The sequence below is a fragment of the Protopterus annectens genome, chromosome 4.part0 (genome assembly GCF_019279795.1).
Source record: "Protopterus annectens isolate FY-2018-M chromosome 4.part0, PAN1.0, whole genome shotgun sequence".
In the NCBI taxonomy this organism is placed as follows: Eukaryota; Metazoa; Chordata; order Ceratodontiformes; family Protopteridae; genus Protopterus; species Protopterus annectens.
Window position 1 is genome coordinate 585737196 of NC_056733.1, and position 18197 is coordinate 585755392.

The following is an 18197-nucleotide window of genomic DNA, read 5'->3' on the forward strand; positions in this document are numbered from 1 at the left end:
CTGGGGAGACAGCACATGGCTAATTAGCATATGCCTTCCACCCAGAATGCTTTATTAGGATTCAGCATGGCCATAGAGCTAACCCTTTGCAGTGCTGCATGTCTTTGAGTTGGAGGACTGTGAAACACAAATGTAAGGGTGGTTGCTGAATTAGATAAAGGTACCACAATATGTAAACCTCTGTGTGCACATCATAGTACCTTTATGAATGCAGCCCTCTGTAATCTTATACTTTGTTCACATTTGACTATTGCTGTTTCTATGAAAAAGTTTTTTCTAATATCCCAGTTAAACTTTGTGTGGATAAATAGTTATGACTCAGCTTTTCTCCTTTGTCTTCTTCACATAGTTCCCTAAGCCTCTTGAATACACATGCTGTTACCTGACCTCATATCAGAACAGATATTTTATTGATTTTTTTTATTCAGGTATATATGTACATGTGTGTCTAGGTTTTGATAACTCTACTGGGCCAGGCCCATTTTCAAAGTGGTCTTGGAGGGTGCAGATTGCTTAGAAACATTAATTTTAGTGTAGATGTAAAATTAAAGTTAAGTAGGTTAACAATTTTGACAGCTGCTATTAGAAGTGATACAGACGTAGTTAGCATTGCAATGTTTTTAGTTTTTCTTTGTATAACTAAGGTTTATTAACACAATAGAGTACATATACTTTATGGAAGAGTAAACTACTAATGATGGAAAATATGTACAAAATGCATCTGCATTAGAGTAAATGCTAGAGCATATGGATAAATGTAATGCGAGTCTTACAAACATTGTTTAGTAGTACATATTGCCATAGACGTTTGTGTAACAGTGGCTTTAGATATGGAGAAAGAGAGTAAAAGTAGCATTTTACAAACCTTGTTTAGTAGTAGTATATACTAAATAAATGTAAAGACCACTATGTATAGAAACTGAAAAATATCTCTACATGAATTTCTATACAATCCAAACCTGCCAGCATGACAAGGGCTAATTTTTTACTATTTTTATTTTTCTAACCCTGAATGGTGTCATATATCCTGATCCAATCTTATTTACTAGTCTTTCCTGTCGGATCACAATTGCATTCATTTAGAAAAAAGTCAGTGAGAAATATTTTTTGAGAATCCTCAGGAAAAAGTCAGTAACTGGTTTACATTTGACTCCTACAAATGTGTTTCATACATGTGTTGCACAGTCTATAAAAGTTGTTTGCATTAAATGTGAAAAACTAGCTCAGGTAGCATAGCCTTCTTTGAAAAGCAGAATTCCATGAATTTCATTTTCTGTCTTCCCTCCAAATTCGTTCCTTGAGTCAGCTGAAGTGTCATGTTTCCTGAGATACAAAACTCAGTTAATTAGTGAAATTGCTATCAGTGGTTTCCGCTCATTCAAACCTAAAGAGGCTCAGTAGGTTTAAGACTCCATTAGAGGGAACAATTGCATCAGCAAGTAACAGTGCACTGCTTTATGACCCCATGGGATGTGAAATAACTTAAAAGAGCTTTCAGATACTTGATAAAAAATACTTTAAAATGTGATAGGTGAGGAAACATAGGTGGTAGGAAAAAAAATCCTAAAGCAAGTATCATGAGATTTCATTCACCTCATTGCGGTGTGCAGTGAAGAAGCTGCTAACTGGGGTAAAAGTGTCACAGAGGAGAACAAAGTATAAGATGATCAGCTTTAACAATTGGCTTAAACTCTGGTGTCATTCAAAGGGGATCCAATGTCTGTCTGCCTGGGATGACATGCTGGACAAGCCACGCTGCTTTGCAAGGGACGGCTTGCACCTGTCACCCCTGGGATTCCGGATATTGGCAAAGGCTCTTGCCACCCCCATAGTGCCTTTTTTAGGCAAGGCTCAAATTCTAAACCTACCACCCTAGAACACAAAAAGGGAAAAAAACTAAGGGTAATGCTGCTCAATGCCAGAAGTCTAAATCTCAAAATGCACGCACTCGAGGCCCTTCTCAGTATGGACAACGTCGATGTCTGTGCTGTGACAGAAACCTGGTTCAAGGCTCCTGAGAGCACCCCAGCACTATCAGGTTTTACCTCATATCATGCGTTCCGGCCCCAAAATCCGGACAATACCAAGAAAGGAGGGGGGGTATCCATATTCATCAAGGACACCCACACCTCAAGACTGGTGGCAACGCACGATGCATCGGAGACCATCCAGGTGCAATTAACCATAGGCAAGACTGCTCTGCAAATTGTAGCATGTTACAGGCCACCCTCACAAACTCAGGAACCGCACATGGCCTTCCTGAAAACACTAGAGGGGATAAATGTATCACCAAACACCATCATATTAGGTGACTTCAATTACCCTAATATAGACTGGGAACACTACTCAAGCCCAAACACCCTAGCCCAAAAGTTCCTGGAATTCATAAACTCAAATGCCATGGAACAACTAGTCACCATCCCCACAAGAGGAGAAAACATACTTGATCTCATCATCACGAACATGGGAGCACAATGTTCAACACCAGAAGTATACCCCTCACTGGTGAGATCAGATCACAAACTAATCTCGCTGGAGGTCCTCATCCCACCCCCACCTGAAATAAAAAAGACCACAGTAAAGAACTTCTCGAAAGCCGACTTCACACTTCTAAAGACTAGTGTGGTCTCCTTCCCCGAGCCGGCGGAAAACAGTACTCAAGCCGCTGAATCACTTACAAATGCCTTCTACCAGCACCTGCAGGACTGCATGGATAAGACAATCCCAAGCAAAACAAAGACTCTTTGTACCAAAGGCAAGCGTCCAGTCTGGTGGACCCCAGCCATTAACAAACTCTACAACAAAAGGAGGAAGCTACTACAAGATAGAGCAAAATCCTTAAAAGGTAAGACACCCTTGATCACTATAAGTAAAAAACTAAGAGCTCTCATAAAATCATCCAAAGCAAATTTTGAGAGAAAAATAGCTAAAGACTCAAAAGACAATCATAAGGCCTTCTTTAGCTATGTTAGAAACCTGGGAGGAAACTCCCAGATATGCTCAGAACTAGTTCAAAATAATGTGAAGATTACTGATCCTACAGACATTGCCAACATACTGGCTGACAGGTTCAGTGCAAACTTCTCCCCCCCCCCAAAAGGAGAGATCTATACCAAGCGATTGCAGCCCCCCAAACATCTCTAACGCCCAAGTGAGAACTGCTCTCTCCAAAGCAAAAAACACAGCATCCATGGGACCTGATGGTGTCCCCGGCTGTGTGCTCCACGAACTCAACGAGGAATTAAACCCACAGCTAGGACAGCTGTTTAATCATAGTCTTACCTCTGGATACATACCCAGGAGTGGCACATTGCAACTGTGGTCCCACTTCACAAAGGCGGTGCCTCCACCGACCCTGGAAATTACCGCCCATTAGCTTGACAAGCCTTATCTGCAAAGCCATGGAGAGGATCATAATGGACCTCATAAATAAAGACATAGGGAATTTGCAGACTTTGGATCCATCCCAGTTTGGCTTTGTCAAAGGCAGATCATGCCTTCTAAACTTGGTTGACTTTTTCAAACAGTCACCAAAGCCATTGATGAGGGAAAGGCAGTCCATACAGCCTACCTCGATCTGGCGAAGGCCTTCGATACAATACCCCACTCGGGTATCATTGAAAAACTCATCAGCTTAAATGTTAACCCATACATCACAAGATGGGTTGTAAACTGGCTGAGTGACAGGACCCACAGGGTCAGAGTTGCTGGCGCCATGTCAGACTCTAAGCCTGTCACAAGTGGTGTACCACAGGGCTCAGTCCTGGGCCCACTCTTGTTTGGCATCTACTTTTCCGAAGTACAAGCAAACACAGGAGGGTTATGGCTGACAAAGTTTGCAGATGACTGCAAACTGGGCGCCATAGTAGAAAACACATCTGACACAGATATCCTTCAGAAGGGTCTCACAGAAATGGATAACTGGTGCCAGAGCCATGGCCTAAAGTTAAATGCCAAAAAAATGCATAGTCATACCCTTCGGGAAAAACAAGGTTACCCCTAGCTACCAAATAGGTGGCAATCCACTGAGCACAGAAGAAGTTATCAGGGACCTGGGGACCCAGGTTGATAGTAGTCTGTCATTCGACACCCATGTAGCTAAAGTAGTTAGGAAGACCTTCTACATTGCCCACCTTATCATGAAGGGATTCTCATCTAGATCAAGGGAGGTCATAGTCTCCCTTTACTCATCACTCATCAGACCAATGATTGAGTACAATGCCCCATTCGGAATGTATCTGACCCGACACTTGCAGCAGCTGGAGAGGCCACAAAAGTTCCTCACCAAAAGGATAAAGGGTCTCAAACATCTGTCCTATGCTGCCCGACTGAAAGAACTCCAGCTCTATTCAGTCGTCTACCGCTTGCTCAGAGGTGACCTTTGCCTAACATACAAGGCCATGTCAAACCCAGATTTGATGAATATGCTTCACCTCAGAAAATCTAGATCCGTCAGAGCCACAAGGGCGGGAGACTTAAACCTCGACACGGCTATTAATAGGACGTGCTGGAGGGATAGATTCATCACCCAAAGACTCCCTATGCTGTGGAACAAAATCCCGGTATATGTGAGGCAGAGCACCTTGCTGGCCTTGTTCAAGAGAAATCTTGACCAATGGATGGGAGATCGCAGATATACCCCAGGGATTACCTCAGTGTCACTGCTCGACAGAGGCACAGCAAAATAATGGGTATAGTTCCCCATACTAAAGGGGTGGCGTAAGCCACAAAACTATGGGCTAGGCTTGTAAATGCCCTCGGGCAGATAGCCTAGTATGAACCTATGAACCTATGAACCTAAGTTATGCTTTTTAATATGTGAAAGTATGAGGACCATTCTGTAGCAGTAAAATACACTTTGGGGAAAATGTGTTTGACATAGTTATCTTTAAATGATGCCACAGAAGTTGCAGTGTACTAGTGAATTACAATGTTTTTATGTATGCTTTTGAATGTGGTTAATGCATTAGTTGATCCTATACTGAGTGGCAGTGCATTCTGTTTGGATGGTATCTACTGGGTGCCTGTCACCTATTTTGTTATGATTTCTAGAATAAATATTTGTTGATCTAACTTCGTCGCTGCTATTGCACCAAGACAAGAAGGGGATAAGTGCTGTGCATGAATCCTTATATAAAAATTGATTGAATGTATTTGTTTTTTTTATTTTCTGGAGTCATTCCATTTGAGTACATGAGCACAGTGATGGATATTGAATTGTTCTGATCAGCAAATTTTGCAGTTCTGTTTAATGCTGTGTGTATACATTTTTGTGCTTAAAAGAGCCATTGAACCATGTTGCAGTTTAGGGAAACAGAAGGAATTTGCTAGTGCCAGCTTTCTCTTGGGGAGGAAGCACCAGAAGGTCCTGTAAGAGTGCTCATTCTTAACTTCTTGTTGATGTCTTTTATAGTGGTATGGTTGTGCTACTCAAAGGTTAGTCTTTCTATTGTTACTGAAAATATTGCCAGTGTAGTGAACTTCCTTCTCCCCACCTTGTCCTCCATTTTCTTTTTACTTTGCCATTTTTTGTACTTCCCTGACTAGTGTGATATTGTTACCCTCCCCATGCAGTCACCAGAGCTGACCACAGTACTTGAACGTGAGACTAATTAGGGATATTGGAGTGATGTGACTATTTTTTTTCTCTCCTGGAAGAAAGTACATTAAGGATATAGCCTGTCATCTTTGTTCGTAGCTTTTGGTATGTTTCTGCTTTCAGTACTACACCAAGACCTTTTTCTTCAACTTTGCTTTTTAGGGTCAGTCTACCCCATTTGTATTCACATTTGGAATTATTAGAAACCAGGTGAAATGCTTTTCACTTCCCTGTATTAAACCATTCTCAGTCTACTCTGACAGTATCCCGCAGTCAGTGTGAGAGTTTGCTTCGGGTATTCCCTTTTTTCACGGTCATGTCTATCCTCTTCTCACTGCCATTTGATACAAAGATGCCAAGTAGTGTTGGCTCCTGGACTGATCCCTATGGAACATAACTACAGTAGACTTCCTCTTATCCAGTCTCCCTGGGACCGGACCTTAGGATGGATAAACGAATGGCTGGTTAATCAGAAAAAAACATACAAAATAGCATTTATAGGTTATAAGTCAGACAGAATAACATGATTTGTGTTGGTATGCATTTTTCTAATGAATATGAAGTCTAAGACTCAAATGTCTGTCATTATTTAGTCCAGAGGAGGTGAAAGTGTTGTTCTTCTCTGTTGTCTTTTGCTAGGGCTGTGGCAGAAATTTGATAGCTGGTTAAAGAGGAGGCCAGATAAGAGGAAGTCTACTGTAACAACTTCTCCTTCCTTTAAAATAATCATTTTAAATAATGCCTTTTTCTTACTATTCCCTAGCCATCCGTCTAATAATATATTCCAAGTCCCTTCTGTTTGCCTATCTATCCAGTATGAGGGACTTGGTCAACACTGAAGTCAACATATAGAACATCAACTGCTTCCTTTCTCAAGTTCCAATGCAACCTCCCTATTAAAGTCAATCTCCTTGGGCTGCCATAACCAGTTTTCTACAAACCCATGTTATATCCTGTAGTTTGTTGCTGCCTAAGAAACTAGCCTTTCCTTCACTATCATCTCCGTTTGTTTTCATTCTACTATAGTCAGCTTTTGTGGGTCTGTATTTTGTTGGGTCATTTGTAGCTTCTCCCTGTGGAGTGGTACAATCAGGGTCTCCCACCATTCCTTAGGAACCTTGTTTCTCTTCAGGAAAAAGATGAATAATTCTGCCAGGCTGTTTAGAATCCTATGAGGTATGCTATCAGTTCTGCCCAATCTTTGTCTTCACTCAATTCCATGAGTTTCCTTTCTACAGCTTCCCTTGGTATGTGACTGTCTCTTCCCTCAATTCCATGAGTTTCCTTCCTACAACTTCCCTTGGTATGTGACTGTCTGTCATATGTCCTTCTTTCCTTCTAAGTTGCTGCTGTCCCTTTTTTTCTTCTGTAAATGTAAATGTGAAGAGATGTTTGAGAATTTGTTTGTTTCTTCTACCAGATATTTACCTAGATCAAAAAAGTGTTGATACTGTAATGTAAACAGTTGTCTTCTGTACTTAGAAAGTTAACTTATTTCTTTGTTTAATTTGAAGGGATTTAAATACTTATATCTGACACCTCAAGATTATACCAGGATCAGTTCTCTGAACTCTGTTCACTGTGAACATGTGGAAGAAAATGGGGAGTCAAGGTAAGTACTGATAAAGTCATTATTAAGTAAGAGTCTTGCTTTTAGTATGAAAACATTTTGCGTATATTCTGATGCCAACACTTAAGTAATAGCAGTTAGATTTTATGGTGGTTTGCATCAAATATATTGAATCCAATTGTAGATAGTGGTCGTTCACTTCGGGTACTGGAAAGAGAGTAGCATCCATGTAGGTATGTCCTTTGAGGATATTTGTTTGTCCAAGATGTGAGATACAGTTTGTACATGTTAGAAGCAGAATGAAAAAAGTGTGGTGCAATGGACAAAGCCCTGACTCGACCAAAGCCAAACTGGGTCCTTTTGGCAGCCATAGCATTTGAGAGGCCAGCTGTAGAAGGATGGGAGTGAGTGGGCAGTACTGGCTCCCCTATTGTGTAGGGAGGTGGAGGAAGTTGGTTACATCCTGCCACATGAGAGCCTCTGAAGGAAGGCCCAAAAGTGCACTTCACATTAACAGGGACTCTGTAAAGTTAATCTGGAGGCAGTGTGCTTGTTATCCATATGAGCGTCCTAAATTACAAAAAAAAAAAAGTGCAGCTGCACTTGGACAATGTATGATGAGTTCCAGCCAATGAGTCAAAGGCTAACAAACCTTCTGACTCTCCTTGTTTCAGGCAGACAGCCAAGATTCCTGGCTTTCATGTCTCTGTCCATGTCTTAGAAATGAATGGACTCATCAAAGAGCAAAGATCAGTAACTGTGGGTAGGGCCAAAACAACATACAAAAAATTTAATGTAAAGTGTTTACATACTATGCCAGAAATAGCAATACTTATGTACTGAATTTGGTTGCCCTTCTCATAAACTGTTCTATTTTGAAATACTCCATTTCCCCCTACTTTGTGTTAATGCTTTGCTCACGAAAACTGTGAATGGCTTGTCATTTTGAAGAAATTATGACTTCACTTCATCTTAGTCGCTTCAAATTCTTTTCGATGTAATACCTTTAGTCAGTGTACTAAGTAGCTGTTTTTCACCATAAAACTGCAGTGTCTTGGTTTTTGCATTGAGCAGTAAGCTGACCATACATTTTGAAAAGTTTAAGTTGACTGAAGCTTCAAAAAGATGAAACAAACTGGTCAATGCTTCATCTTTACAAAAAATAAAAAAGTGTTTTGAAGGAGACCCCCACCCTACCATATCCCTCTTGTCTATACTTACTAATTCCATCATCACACAACTATGGAGGAAAGCCCAAACATTCTTAATCACTGCTGATATGCAAACAGAATAAGCATTGTAGTGATTTCCAATAGGAAATGTGATCTGGAAGCTCAACATTGGGAATTTAATTGGATTTGTTTAAACCTTGTTTGCCTGTAGGGTAGTTGGCAGTAGTAATGAAATGCACTTTAACAAAATACACTTGTTAACTGGAGTAGAATTGACTCACGTGGACTCATTTCAGGCTCAACCTTGGGAGCATTGTTTGATGAAGGGTCTTCTTAGGGTCACACAAAGTAGGGAAGTGGATGCTGTGGGAGTTAAACCCAGGACTACCACAGAGTATAGATATTTCAGCCATAGTACTGAATCTCTGTGCCATCCCTGAAAGTAGCCATGCAGCAAAGGCATTTCACAGAAGGGTTTCTGCCCATCCAACCCACCCACAGCATTTAGCTTTGCAAGAGTGAATAGCTTAATCTCTCTGCTCATGAAATGCTTTATAGAAATGTTTTCTTTTGTGGGACATAAACTGAAAGATGCATCTTAGTTCTCACTCTAGCCCTTTCTAAGATAGGGAATTGAGTTTCTGTTCTTTAGCTAGGTCTTCTGACATAACTGCTCTTTTCCACCATTGCACACCTGTACATTATTCTTATAAGTTCTAGAACATCTGTGTGTTTTTTATTACGTGTTTGTTTAACATTGTAACCATTTGAACAGTACCATACTTTTTATCCTGGCATCACAGAAGTCACCCAGTCATCTTATCTGCAAAAATGGTTGAATTTTTTTAACTTTAATTTCAGGGTGTGACCTTCCAGCCATTCATTTTTTCTCAGTGGTGATAATGAGAATTTGTTGCTAGTAAAGTGTAGTAAAACCTGGGAGTAACTGTCTTGTTTTTCAGCTGGTTTTATCATCTATATAACTTCTGATGTTAGGTAGTCCGATCTCACCTTCATTTTTACATATGGGTTCGGAACAGATCCTCGGTTCCGACTCTGCCAATTTACAAGCTGGAAGACTTCTGGTTGGCTCGTGGCTAAGCAGGTATCCCATGGTGCACCAGTGCAATCCCCAAATCTCGTTTGCCGCGTTGACGAGTTCGGTTGTGCTTCTCTTGGCTCTGGCTAAGTTTTTCAAATTCTTTATATTCAATATCATACTTCAATGCTTTATTAGAACTTTTATTGTATATTTAGTGTTGCTAATATATTAGGCAGTTGTATTGCTTGCCTTTTTGAGTGCAACTTAGTTTACTAGTGGTTATTGGTATCCTGTGTGCCAGTTAGTTTTAGGTGCCGTTGAGCATTTTTTGATTAATAGGTAGAATATTAGTTTTTGGCGGTTTTCCGCTTTTAGTCAACAGGGGCTCCTGTTGTCTTGTCTGTTGTTATTCTGACATTTTTGGTCACCGTTGGCAGTTAGTTTCCTGCTATATTGAGATTGTTTGCTTCTGGCGGGGATCCGCTTGTAAATTTACTAGGATTGCAGCCTCCCTAGTATATACTACCTGTTATTAGAAATATAGCAATATAGACATTTATTGTGTCATTTACAGTCTCTCTTGTGTGAGTGGGCTTTCCTTTCTGGTCTGTTTAAATTAGAAGACCTAGCTTTCTCTACACCAGGCTAGGGCCGTTTAAGTTAGAGGACCTAGTCCTCATGTAACTCCTTCTTAGGGCTAGGCCCATTTTAGTTAGAGGACCTAGTCCTCCTCCTTTTCTCTCTTTCAATCTCTCTTGGTTTTGTGTGTGTAATAATGTCTAAGGAAAGTAAGGAGCATAAACCCTCGGAGTTCAAAAAGTGCATGAAATGCTCCCAAACGATGTCTTTAACGGATGGCCACAGTAGCTGTGTCTTCTGCCTAGGGGCCATCCACTTGCAGGAATCGTGCTTGTTCTGTCATGCTTTCTCTCCTAGAGTGTTACAGGAGAGAAAGAACAAACTCATACTCAAGGGTCTATTGAAACCATGCTTTGAGGGAGCACTATCCAGTTCTTCGGCTTCCTCTAAGTATGGGAAATCAAAATCTTCAAAAAGGCCTTCTCCGGCACCGGATGGTGTCTTGAAGCCACCTCCTAAACAGTCAAAACAGACGGTCCAAATCTGTCTCCTTGACTTCTCAGCCTTCGGAGTCAAAGGAGAGGATCATGGTGGTGTCAGTGTCGATTACAGATGTTTCGTAGCCGATCTCTGAACCTATTGATACAGCAGTTGACTCTGCTACTTGGAGCCAGTCTGTAAGCTCCCTACCAGTTTCCATAACAATTAAGTCTCCAGTGCCCCCCAGGTCAAGATCCCCTACTATGTCATCCAGGAGCCTCTCAGAAGAAGATGTGGAGAGGGTAGTGCTGAGACTCCTGAAGTCGTCCGCCTTACCAAAATTATTGTTGGCTCTGACCCAGTCGGCTCCAGAGCCACTTGGCCCAGCTTTGCCCTTGTCTGCTATTTCTCCTCTGAGCCATACTGGCCTTTTGGAGCTGGAGTGCTTGGTGCCAACAGAGGAAATGCCGGCTCTGGCTCACTTTGTTGCTGCCTTGGAGCCAGGTTTGGCTCCGACATGCTCAATGCCGTCCATCGTGTCCAGGGGCCAAAGCTCTCCTGTCAGTATTGACAGGGAGGGTTGGAATTGATCTTCTTTGGTTCCAAGCCTTCCTCACGGTGCTTTGGCCAGGGTGAGCTCGGACCCTGCCTCTATCTCGGAGCAGACAGCTCTGGCGCTGACCCTCGTCTCTTCGGAGCAGGGGGGGGGTCTTCAGAGCTGGAGAGGTTGAAGTTTGAGATGATGAGGAGCCTGTTGTCTCATTCTCCAGCCCCTACCAGTGGCACCAGCACTCTTCCCCCGAGAGCACCCACTTCAGTCTCAGCCCTTACTCTCTCTCTGGAGACAGCAGAGACCCACAGTCTCAGGAGCCATTGGCTGGTGGCCCCCACTCTTCTGAGGCTTCCCCGGAATGTCCTTCTGAGGAGCCCCCCCCAGAAGAGGTTATGTAAGAGGAAACATGTTGACTCCCAGGATGAGTCTTTGACATTGGACACTGACCTCGAGGAGTCGGAAGGGTCCCCCAAGTTGTCCACTGATGATGTCTCCTTTGTGGATATTTTAGAGATCCTTAGGCAGAGGTGCGACTGGCCCACTGTTAGCCCTTCTGATGAGGAGTCTGTGTACCTGAAGGCTTTCGGGTCTCAACCTTCTGCCTCTTGCGTGTCTCCACCTTTTGACAAACTGATGGATCTAGTTAGTCGAAAGGTGTGGGATACTCCTGACACCATGGAACCAGTTCCCAGGAGACCGAACAAGTTCTTATCTGCCCTTCCTGGTAAAGAGTTCTTGTCCAAGGGCATTCCCGTAGATGCCATGGTGGTGGCGGCGGCCACGAAGAAGGAGTTGGAAGAGACTTTTTCATCTGTTCATCCGCCAAACAAGTAATCTCAACAGAAGGACAGATTTGGGAAGCGTATCTTTAGCTCAGCGGCCTTTACCCTTCAATCACTGAACTATCTCATGCACTTCATGAGGTTGCAGAGGGATCTCCTCAAGGAGTTAGGAGATTCCATACAAGGTGCGTGTACTGAGGGATTTCCTGACAAGATTTCTACTCAGTTGTCTACCTTAAATTCTGTGGTTAACTCCTCCATGCGACTTATATCTTATGCTGCAGATGGAGCGAGTAGAGCAGCGGGTTCTGGAGTTGACTTAAGGTGCCACTCCTGGATGTGCTTATATAATTTTGTGGAACCATTCAAGTTTACTTTCACCAACACCCTGTTTGATGGTTCCTCATTGTTTGATTCCAAGGTGAAGGATACACTCACTCGGTGTGAGCAAGACGGAAAGATGCTTTCTGCCATGGGAGTGCGTTTTACTGTCCCTTCCAGACCATACCCCAAGGGTCAAAAGGGCAGTAAAATGTGGTTCAAGAAGTCCCAGAGGGTCTTTCCTGACACAGGGTGAATCCTCCTCCAGAGGCAGAGAAGAAGGAAATGGCAGATGTGGCCCTAGAGGCAGGGGTGGTCCACAATACCAACAAGGCCGTGATTCTTTTCGAGGACGGCCTTATCAGCACTCCTGATGTGGAGCCTGACTGCGCTTCTCTGGGGCCGGTTGGGGGTCGCATTTATTTGTACCAAGAAGCCTGGCTAAATATCACCAAAGACAAGTGGATACAAAGAGATGTTACCAGAGGCTATATCATACCCTTTTCCCTATCACCGTTTGTTCCCAAAAGGATCCCAGATGGTACCACCCAATCACAGGGATCAGGCAACTGTGGAGATCAACAAGTTGCTCTTAAAAAGAGTCATCCAGCCCATCCCAGCAAACCAGATAGGATCTGGAACTTACTCCAGGTTCTTTTTAGTTCCAAAATGAACTGGAGATTGGAGGCCAATATTGGACCTCAGCAGATTGAACGAATCAGTGAAGAAGGACAAGTTTCAGATGGTAATACTGCAGTCTATACTCCCATTGTTAGGGAAAGACTTTTGGATGTGCTCTCTGGCTCTTCAGGATGCCTACTACCATATAAAAATGTACAAGGCATCCAGTAGCCATCTACACTTCTGGCTGGGAGCCAGTCAGTATTAGTTTCGTGCTCTGCCCTTTGGTCTCACCACAGCCCCCAGGGTGTTCACCAAATGCATAGCAGTAGTCACAGCTCACCTGAGACATCAGGGATTCCAAGTGTTTCCGTATTTGGACGACTGGCTCCTGACCGCCCCCACCAGGCATCTATTCCTCCAAAACAGGGACGCCATGATTCAACTTTGTGCTCAGTTAGGGATCTCCATAAATTGGAAAAAAACTGCATTATTGCCTCTCAATCTGTGATTTTTATAAGTGCAGAGGTAGACACAGTGAACATAACAGCTCATCTCCCCACTGAAAGGGTACAAAACTTAATCTCCCAAGTTCAATGTTTTCTTCCATTGCGAAAAGTCAAAGCAAAGTGGGTTCTTCAGCTCCTCAGGACTATGGCTTCCACAATTCTATTAGTACCATTAGCCAGGTTGCACATGAGAATTCTCCAGTGGCTTCTGTCTTCCCACTGGTCCTTCCAATATCTTCCACTGAGTCATTCTATCCTGCTGACGGAATCATGCAAGAAGGACCTTCTTTGGTGGATAGTTCCCAATCAACTGATCACGGGTACCCACTTTGTTCCGGCCCATCCCATTGCCACTGTGAACACGGATGCCTCCCAGATCGGGTGGGGGGGGTATTATCTCGGCAGGACTGTCCAAGGCTCATGGCAAGAACAGGAGGCTCATCTGCATATCAGTGTTTTGGAGATGAGGGTGGTGCCTCTGGCATTGCAAGCACTTCAAGACCTTATTCCTCTAGGGACAATTGAGATACAATCAGACAACATGTCAGTGGTTTGGTATATCAACAAACAGGGTGGTACCAGATCTTACCCACTCTGTCATGAGGCCATGCGAGTTTGGGAATGGGCGATTTCTGGTTGCAACGCACATTCCAGGATGACCAACGTGATAGCCGACAAGCTCAGCCGGGCAATCCTAATGCCTCATGAGTGGTCTCTGAAACAGAAAACAGTGGATCAGATTTTCCAGAAATGGGACAGGCTTGCTGCAACCTTTTTGCCAACCCAGTCAATACCAAATGCAGCAGCTATTTTTCCCTCATTTTCCCTCTGGAGGAGACACCCAGAGACGCTCTGGCTCACGATTGGCCCATGGGACATCTGTATGCGTTTCCTCCAATCCCTCTCATTTCCAAAGTGATTCAGAAAGCCAGTCAGCTGGGAAGCAAGTGTTGTTACTAAAGCAAGTTGATCCTCATTGCTTCTTACTGACCTCATCAGGTCTGGTTCCCCTTCCTCGAGCCTTTCCTCCTGGGCGATCCTTGGATTCTGGACCCAGCTCCAGATCTATTGACTCACATGTCGGGTTCGCTACACCCCTCAATCCACACCCTCAAATTGACAGCGTGGCTGCTCCAGTTCCATCCCTAGTCAGTCTTCATGATGTATCATGCTCAGTGTTGCATATTCTTATGTCCTCTCATAAACCTTCAACTAGGAGGCTGTATAGCAGTAAATGGAAAAGATTTTCTATTTGGGCACAGAGAATGAATGTAGATCCATACACTGCTTCTATCCCTGTGGTTCTGGATTTTCTTTCTGAGCTTTTTCAGCAAGGATTTGCTGCTGCCACTATCAGAGTCCAATTGACAGCAATTTCTCATTTTCACTTAGGTTTTCCAGATACCAATTTAATGTCTCATAAGCTATGCAAGACCTTTATGAAAGGGGACAATCTATTGAGACCATCTCTGCAAGAACCAGTGGCTTCTTGGGATTTAAATTTTGTGTTGTCCAAATTGACATCTTCCCCCTTTGAACCTTTCCACTCATCTTCTCTAAAATTTTTGTCTTTGAAGACCTTGTTTTTGGTAGCTATCACATCAGCTAGGCGGGTATCGGAGCTACAGGCTTGGTCTATTAAGCCACCATATTTGATTTTTCACAAAGACAGGGTATCATTGCGTACTAATCCCTCCTTTGTCCCTAAAGTTTATTCTAATGCTACCTTAAACCAATCAATAGAACTCCCAGTTTTCTTCCCTAACTACTATAATGCAGCTGAGTACCATTTTCATCAGCTAGTCATTCATAGACAACTACGTTTTTATCTACAACAGACTAAGGTTTTCAGGAAATCAGATCAGTTATTAATTTCCTTTTCTGACTCTAGATTGGGCTTACCAGTTTCTAAAGTGACACTATCTAATTGGCTTTCCAGTTGTATAGCCTTTATCTATAGCTTGGAGGGCAAACCTTTGCCCTGCAGGATCAAGGCTCATTCTACCAGGTCGCTGTCTACCTCTGCAGCCTTTCAAGCAAGGGTACCACTTGATAATATTTGTGCAGCAGCTACGTGGGCTACCCCTCACACTTTTATTGCACATTACAAATATTTGGCATCCATGGGTAGAGCATCCTTTGGCTCCACGGTGCTCAAGAGTTTTTTCCAGTGGCCCACCCAAGGATAAGGTGCTAGGGACGCTATCCCATATGTAAAAATGAAGGTGAGATCGGACTACCTAACATAAAGAAGTTATGTACTCACCATAACGTTCCATGTTGGTAGTCCATCTCACCCTTCTTTTTTACCAATCTGCCCTCCTGCCCCCATCCTGGAAGATCTGGAAGTAATAATTTGGTTGCCCTTGGTTGGAGACCCTTTAGTATTGATTGTTTTTATGGTTGTTATTCGAGTGAGCAGCAAACAAGATCTGGGGATTGTACTGGTGCACCATGGGATACCTGCTTAGCCAGGAGCCAACCAGAAGTCTTCCAGCTTGTAAATCGGCCGAGTCGGAGCTGAAGATTGGCTCCGAACCCATATGTAAAAATGAAGGGTGAGATGGACTACCAACATGGAATGTTATGGTGAGTACATAACTTCTTTTTTCTAAAGCTTTCAGCTTCGGTATGGGAACTTTCTAAGAGGCCACTTGCTCTGCTCAGTCTGTCATGTTTGCTGCTCCCTAACTTTCCTCCCTCCAATGGACTATTGCTCTATACCTAGATTTAGGTCCACTGAGATGCTACAGCAATATTGAGCCATTTACCTTTTTGTTCCCCTGTTCCTGTACACTGCCGCTTATGTGACACCATAGCAGTGGAAGCTTGCACTAAAGGAGTGCAACTCCCCTACTTAATTTGTGTGTCTGTTAATTTACTAGAGTGTTTACAAAAGGAATTCCCCTTTTTAAATACTTCATATTTTTAGCAAGGTCTTACTGTCTTGAGTTATTTATAACCTCCTACCCACACATGAGCAAGCTGCTATCACATTTTTTAATGCCCGCATACTATATTGCACATGTGAAAAAAAAACATACACTGTAAAACTTCTCACTGTTGTGATGATATTCTTGGCATTTTTCCATGCTGTGTAATGCCAGTTGTAGCTACAATGTAAGTTAAAGAAGACAGCAATGTATTTTTGAGTCTGGTGGGGATGCAAGGAAGAGCAGCCAACACAAGATTGAGTAGGCTAACTTACATTCCCAATCTTTGAATTAGAGACTCCTTTGTCCCACTTCCTGCTGTGATTATAGATGAATATTTAGCTGTCAGATGTCAGCTAACTATTCCAACCCATGTTCAGGACTGCATGGCAGTTTGTACTATTAACAGTATATTTCTTTATTTCTTTGCTTACACAGTCATGTTCTATCTTGAGACAGAACTGGAAGGAATTTGGCACTGAAAGACATATGGATTTGAATGAATGATCATTTTGATAATTCAATCAAACAGCTCACAGATTTTATTATTGTTATTTATTTATTTTTAGTGTGTATATATTTGTCTTCTGGTGAGTTCCAGACCCATTATTGTAACAGTTCAGGCTGAAGTTTCTTTATCCACAATCAGTATGGACATCATTTTCCAGATCTCAATAACCAGAAACCTGTTTCTGTGCTACCTCTAGGGATGGAGAAATCCTAATTATCCTGGTCTATGATGGTAATGACTGAAGTTATAGAACAGAGATGCAGGATTCTTGATCTCAAATCCTGGGTCCCAAGGCAATTCCTTCCACTGTATTTTTTACACAACTGTCCACCAATAACTACCATGATGTAGGCTTTGCAGATGTTGGAAATTCAGGTACAAGAGAGGTCCTTAGGCCAAGCACCCTTCTCTGACAGCCAGAAATGAAATGGGCCCAGGATTTCTCTCTCTCTCTCTCTCTTTTTTTAATCAAAATCTGGAGCCCAGGCCAGATCAGCTGTCTATTTCTGGGGGTCACTTATCAGAATAGGAAGGAGGGAGTGCTCTCCTATGAGATACTCAAATGCTTCAAATTCTAAAGTGGAAGAGAAGCTCATTTGTCACACTCAGAGATATGGATGATTGAGGACAGTGAAAGAGATCTGTGATGGCCAGAAGAAATATGTGGACTTCTTGGGTGTGGGCAGTGCAAAGCTTCTGCAGTACTTGAGAAATTTGTGGATGCTTTTAACCTGACATCCATAGAATCAGACACCCAACCCCCTGCTTCTGACTTGTCCAGCATGGCCAGGGATCCCTTTAATTGTTTATATAAGAATCCAGTGGCAGATCTCCAGTAGTGTCCATGAGGGAAAGGCGAGTCTTAGCATTGGGAAGAAGAGCTATGCTTCTCAAACCTGCACTTCTGAGATATAAACTGACAGAACCTTATGATCAAATACCAGAGGGAAGTCCTCCAGTATATGGTTGATGTGATTGGGGAGCTGAAGGCACAACTAGTCACACTTGCCCAGACAACTGTGCAGGTGGGCTTGTGTGCAGCTAATTGTGGTTATGCTGCTATGGATGCAGCATCCAGGGTTAATGCTGTTGGACCTGTAATTAGGAGGTATACCTTAATTTATTGGCCATTTTGGGCTAATTTCTCCTTTTATTTCCCTGCTATAAACCCCACATTTGCAAGGTTTTTGCGCTTGTATACAGCTTAGCAAGCTCCTGCCTGATGCCCTGCAGAGTTCTAAAGCAGAAGAGAGCCAAAAGAGAGACTTTGGAGTGATTAAGTATCATTTTCTGCATTTTCTTGCTGCCTTTAGCTAATTCTGCCTAAAACATCGACTTTTTAGAGTTTCTGTGATTTAAAAAGCTTGTTTCAGCTACATATTGTACTTATTTTACTGTCTGTACTTTAACAAAGTTGTTTTTGTGTTTAAATTACCTGTTTAACTGTTGTAGACTCAAGTATGAGAGCCATTTCTGTGCATTGTGTTTTTTTGATTCTAGCTGTTTTATTTTCTGAAAAAAAAAA

The 18197-nt window shown here is 42.7% G+C and overlaps 1 protein-coding gene across 1 annotated transcript in view; it reads left to right on the forward strand.

Moving 5' to 3' along the window:
* The window catches only part of ACACB (acetyl-CoA carboxylase beta), a 1510375-nt gene that overhangs the window by 1199706 nt on the left and 292472 nt on the right, over window positions 1-18197 (forward strand). Inside the window, exon 39 of the mRNA XM_044068517.1 lies at window positions 7114-7211. Within this exon, the coding sequence (XP_043924452.1) occupies window positions 7114-7211 (98 nt within the window). The remainder of the gene's footprint in view (window positions 1-7113; window positions 7212-18197) is intronic.